Source organism: Triticum urartu, chromosome 2A (assembly GCF_056163025.1).
Source record: "Triticum urartu cultivar PI428250 chromosome 2A, HENAU_Tu73, whole genome shotgun sequence".
Classification (NCBI taxonomy): Eukaryota; Viridiplantae; Streptophyta; class Magnoliopsida; order Poales; family Poaceae; genus Triticum; species Triticum urartu.
In genome coordinates this window covers 223,778,334-223,783,618 of record NC_141874.1, presented here as the reverse complement: position 1 = coordinate 223,783,618, position 5,285 = coordinate 223,778,334, and the positions used below count along the sequence as shown (strand labels likewise).

General features: G+C 42.2%; 1 protein-coding gene across 1 annotated transcript; it reads left to right on the top strand.

Moving 5' to 3' along the window:
- Nucleotides 1-3,833: 3,833 nt before the first annotated feature.
- LOC147984655 (uncharacterized) lies at nucleotides 3,834-4,301 on the top strand. Its single transcript, XM_087541200.1, has one exon. It carries the CDS (start codon nucleotides 3,834-3,836, stop codon nucleotides 4,299-4,301), a length of 468 nt encoding a protein of 155 aa, XP_087397326.1.
- Nucleotides 4,302-5,285: the final 984 nt, after the last annotated feature.

Here is a 5,285-nt window from a genome sequence, read left to right as displayed (position 1 = left end):
AATCCACCACCGTGCTCTAAAAGATATAAGTGAAGTACTAGAGCAAAACTATATAACTCAAAAGATATAAGCGAAGCACATAGAGTATTCTAACAATTTCCAAATCATGTATGGCTCTCTCAAAAGGTGTGTACAGCAAGGCTGACTGTGGTAAACTAAAAAGTAAAGACTCAAATTATACAAGACGCTCCAAGCAAAACACATATCATGTGGCGAATAAAAATATAGCTCCAAGTAAAGTTACCGATAGAAGTAGACGAAAGAGGGGATGCCTTCCGGGGCATCCCCAAGCTTTGGCTTTTAGGTGTCCTTATATTATCTTTTGGGTTCCATGGGAATCCCCAAGCTTAGGCTCTTGCCACTCCTTGTTCCATAATCCATCAAATCTTTACCCAAAACTTGAAAACTTCACAACACAAAACTCAAAGTAGAAAATCTCGTGAGTTCCGTTAGCGAAAGAAAACAAGAGACCACTTCAAGGTACTGTAATGAACTCATTATTTATTTATATTGGTGTTAAACCTAATGTATTCCAACTTCTCCATGGTTTATAAACAATTTTACTAGCCATAGATTCATCAAAATAAGCAAACAACACACGAAAAACAGAATCTGTCAAAAATAGAACAGTCTGTAGTAATTTGTAGCTAGCGCAAGATCTGGAACCCCAAAAATTCTAAAATAAATTGCTGGACGTGAGGAATTTATCTATTAATCATCTTCAAAGATAATTAACTAAATATCACTTTCCAAATAAAAATGGAAGCAGTTCTTGTGAGCGCTAAAGTTTCTGTTTTTTACAGCAAGTGTAACAAGACTTTCCCCAAGTCTTCCCAACGGTTCTACTTGGCACAAACACTAATTAAACACAAAAAACACAACCAAAACAGAGGCTAGATAAATTATTTATTACTAAATAGGATCAAAAAGAAAGGAATAAAAATAAAATTGGGTTGCCTCCCAACAAGCGCTATCGTTTAACGCCCCTAGCTAGGCATAACAAGCAAGGATAGATCTAGGTATTGCCATATTTGGCAGGCAATTCTTCAATGAGACATATACCATCTTTAGGAATTTATTTCTTTTTATTGATTATCAAACTTTTAGGCACAAGATAAAAAAAATCATTTGTAACAAATGGTTCCTTAATGATAGCAAAAAGATTGGGATGAATACTTATAGATTTGAGATCCACAGTTTCCTTACTAGAGGATTAACCCTTATTTTTAGGAACATACATAAGCTTGGCAACTTTAGCGGGAGGACTTGGAGTATTCTTTATGGAAGAAAATGCGGTTCCCAAGTTGGTAATAATATCCTCAAGTTTACCAATTCTAGTGGAATCGTGATTTATTTTCTCATTAACTATGGGTTCCTTCTCTTTAATATTTTTCAAAGTGGCTCCTACTTTAGATCCATATTGAGAGATTCGGTTGTGGATATTTTTATCCAAATTTTCAATTAACTCTACAGTAGCAACCTTATTTTCAATAATTTCAAGGCTTTGCATTACATGCTCCAAAGTTAATACAGTTCCATTAACCAAAAGAGGGGGTGAGCCAAACAAATCTATCATAACATTATAAGAATCAAAAGTATGGCTACCCAAGAAGTTCCCTCCAGTAATAGTATCAATGACATATCTGTGCCAAGGAGTAATGCCTATATAAAAATTGCGAAGAAGAACGGAAGTAGATTGCTTCCTGGTGGATCTATTTTGAGCATTGCAAATTCTATACCAAGCGTCTTTTAGATTTTCCCCTCCCTTTGCTTAAAATTCATAATTTCATTCTCGGGAGATAACGGAGAAGATAAGGGACTAGCCATAACGACAAGCCAGCAAACTAACACACAAGCAAACAAAAAGCAAGCGGGCAAAAAGAGGAAAATAGAGAAAGAGAGGGAGGATAGAGAGAGAGGGTGAATAAAACGGCAAGGGTGAAGTGGGGGAGAGGAAAACAAGATGCAAATGGCAAATAATGTAATCCGAGACATAAGGGTATGTGATGGGTACTTGGTATGTTGACTTTTGCGTAGACCTCCCCGGCAACGGCGCTAGAAATCCTTCTTGCTACCTCTTGAGCACTATGTTGGTTTTCCCCAAAGAGGAAGGGATGATGCAGCAAAGTAGCGTAAGTATTTCCCTCAGTTTTGAGAACCAAGGTATCAATCCAGTAGGAGGCTCCGCGCCAGTCCCTCGCACCTGCACAATACAAATAAATCCTCGCAACCAACGCGATAAGGGGTTGTCAATCCCTACACGGCCACTTACGAGAGTGAGATATGATAGATATGATAAGATAATATTTTTTGGTATTTTTGTGATAAAGATGCAAAGTAAAGTAAAAGCAAAGTAAAAAAGCAAGGGAAATAACTAAGTAGTAGGAGATTAATATGATGAAGATAGACCCGAGGGCCATATGTTTCACTAGTGGCTTCTCTCGAGAGCATAAGTATTCTACGGTGGGTGAACAAATTACTGTTGAGCAATTGACAGAATTGAGCATAGTTATGAGAATATCTAGGCATGATCATGTATATAGGCATCACATTTGAGACAAGTAGACCGACTCCTGCCTGCATCTACTACTATTACTCCACTCCTCGACCGCTATCCAGCATGCATCTAGAGGATTAAGTTAAAAATAGAGTAACATCTTAAGTAAGATGACATGATTTAGAGGGATAAACTCATGCAATATGATGAAAAACCCATCTTGTTATCCTCGATGGCAACAATACTATACGTGCCTTTCTGCCCCTACTGTCACTGGGAAAGGACACCGCAAGATTGAACCCAAAGCTAACAACTTCTCCCATTGCAAGAAAGATCAATCTAGTAGGCCAAACCAAATTGATAATTCAAAGAGACTTGCAAAGATAACCAACCATACATAAAAGAATTCAGAGAAGATTCAAATATTGTTCATAGATAGACATGATCATAAACCCACAATTCATCAGTCTCAACAAACACACCGTAAAAAGAAGATTACATCGAATAGTTCTCCACAAGAGAGGGGGAGAACATTGTATTGAGATCCAAAAAGAGAGAAGAAGCCATCTAGCTAATAACTATGGACCCGTAGGTCTGAGGTGAACTACTCACACTTCATCGGAGGGGCTATGGTGTTGATGTGGAAGACCTCCATGATGGATGCCCCCTCCGGCGGAGCTCCGGAAGATGCCCCAAGATGGGATCTCGTGGATACAGAAAGTTGCGGCGGTGGAATTAGGGTTTTGGCACCGTATCTGATCGTTTGGGGGTACGTAGGTATATATAGGAGGAAGGAGTACGTCGGTGGAGCAACAGGGGGCCCTCGAGGGTGGAGGGCGTGCCTGGGGGGGGGGGGTAGGCGCGCCCCTACCTCGTGGCCTCCTCTTTTGTGTCTTGACGTAGGGTCTAAGTCTCCTAGTTCTTGTTCGTTGAGAAAATCACGTTCCCGAAGGTTTCATTCCATTTGGACTCCGTTTGATATTCCTTTTCTTCGAAACCCCAAAACAGGCAAAAAACAGCAATTCTGGGCTGGGCCTCCGGTTATTAGGTTAGTCCCAAAAATAATATAAAAGTGGATAATAAAGCCCAATAATGTCCAAAACAGTAGATAATATAGCATGGAGCAATCAAAAATTATAGATACGTTGGAGACGTATCAGTGGTCCTGGTGTCCACAAGAGGCAACAAACTCAGTTATGTTCTCCAGATTCACTTTGATTCCTCCAACAACGAAGAAGAGTACGAAGCACTTCTATATGGGTTACGTATGGCCATCTCACTCGGTATCCGCCGCCTGATGGTTTACGGTGACTCGAGTTTGGTGGTAAGTCAGGTGATGAAGGAGTGGGACATCAGGTGCCCCGCCATGACTGGATACTACAATGCAGCGAGGAAATTGGAAAAGAAGTTTGAAGGATTAGAGCTCCACCACATACCTCGACTCAAGAATCAAGTAGCTAATGATCTGGCGAAAATAGGTTCCACTCGGAAGCCTATTCCCAGTAATGTGTTCTTGGAGCATCTCTACACCCCATCAGTACAAGAAGATCCCTTCACAAAGGAGCCCCCACAACCAATAAGTGCTACCAATCCGATTGAGGTGGAAGTACCAATAGTAGTTGACTTAATCATGGAAGTTCTAGAAATCACCCCCGGCTTGACAGTGCCATATATTGCATATCTGCTTAGGCACGAGCTTCCAGAGGATGAAGATGAGGCACGTCAGATCATCTGCAGATCCAAAGCCTTCACAGTTATAAGCGGACAGCTTTCCAGAGAAAGTGTTACTGGCGTAGCTCAGTGATGTATCTCTCTAGAAGAGGGTTGACTGATCTTAAATGAGATTCACTTGGGGACCTGCGGTCACCACGTGTCCTCTCGGACCATCGTGGCCAAAGCATACCGAGCGGGATTCTACTGGCCACAAGCCAATGAAATGGCAAAAGAGATAGTCGAGAAGTGTGAAGGTTGCCAGTTTTACTTGAACATGTCCCACAAACCCGCATCTTCCTTGAAGACTATTCCACTCGTCTAGCCTTTTGCTGTGTGGGGATTGGATATGATTGGACCTCTAAGGACTGGCAGAAGTGGCTTTACTCATCTACTCGTAGCAGTCGACAAGTTCACTAAGTGGATTGAAGCCAAACCTATCAAGAATCTTGACTCAAGCATAACCATCAGTTTCATCAAAGAGTTGGTGTTCCGATATGGAGTTCCACACAGCACCATCATGGACAACGACTCAAACTTCAATTCAGATGAGTTCAGAGCATTTTGCGCTTCCCAAGGCACTCGGGTCGACTACGCATCCGTTGCTCACCCACAGTCGAATGGACAAGCCGAAAGAGCAAATGGTTTGGTCCTCCAAGGTCTGAAACCCCGATTGATGCGCAACCTCAACCACGCAGCTGGAGCTTGGGTGACTGAGTTGTCTTTTGTTCTGTGGGAATTGAGGATGACTCCCAACCGGTCAACTGATCGAACACCTTTTTTCATGGTGTACGGGGTTGAAGCTGTGCTTCCAAGTGATCTGCTGCACAATGCTCCCCGAGTGGAACTCTTCTCACAAGCTGAGGCGGAGCAATCACGTTAGGACGCTGTTGATCTGCTAGAGGAAGAGCGATAGATGGCCTTGATCCGGCCGACCATCTACCAGGAAGACCTTCGTCGATTTCATGCCCGAAACGTCAGAGGTCAAGCATTCCAGGAAGGAGATCTTGTGCTCTGAGTGCATCAGAAACGGCCTCACAAGCTCTCCCCAGCTTGCGAAGGCCCCTTCATCATCACC

Excerpts from the sequence above, each read along its gene's own strand:
- LOC147984655 (XM_087541200.1), top strand. The coding sequence starts at position 3,834 with ATGAAGGAGTGGGACATCAGGTGCCCCGCCATGACTGGATACTACAAT.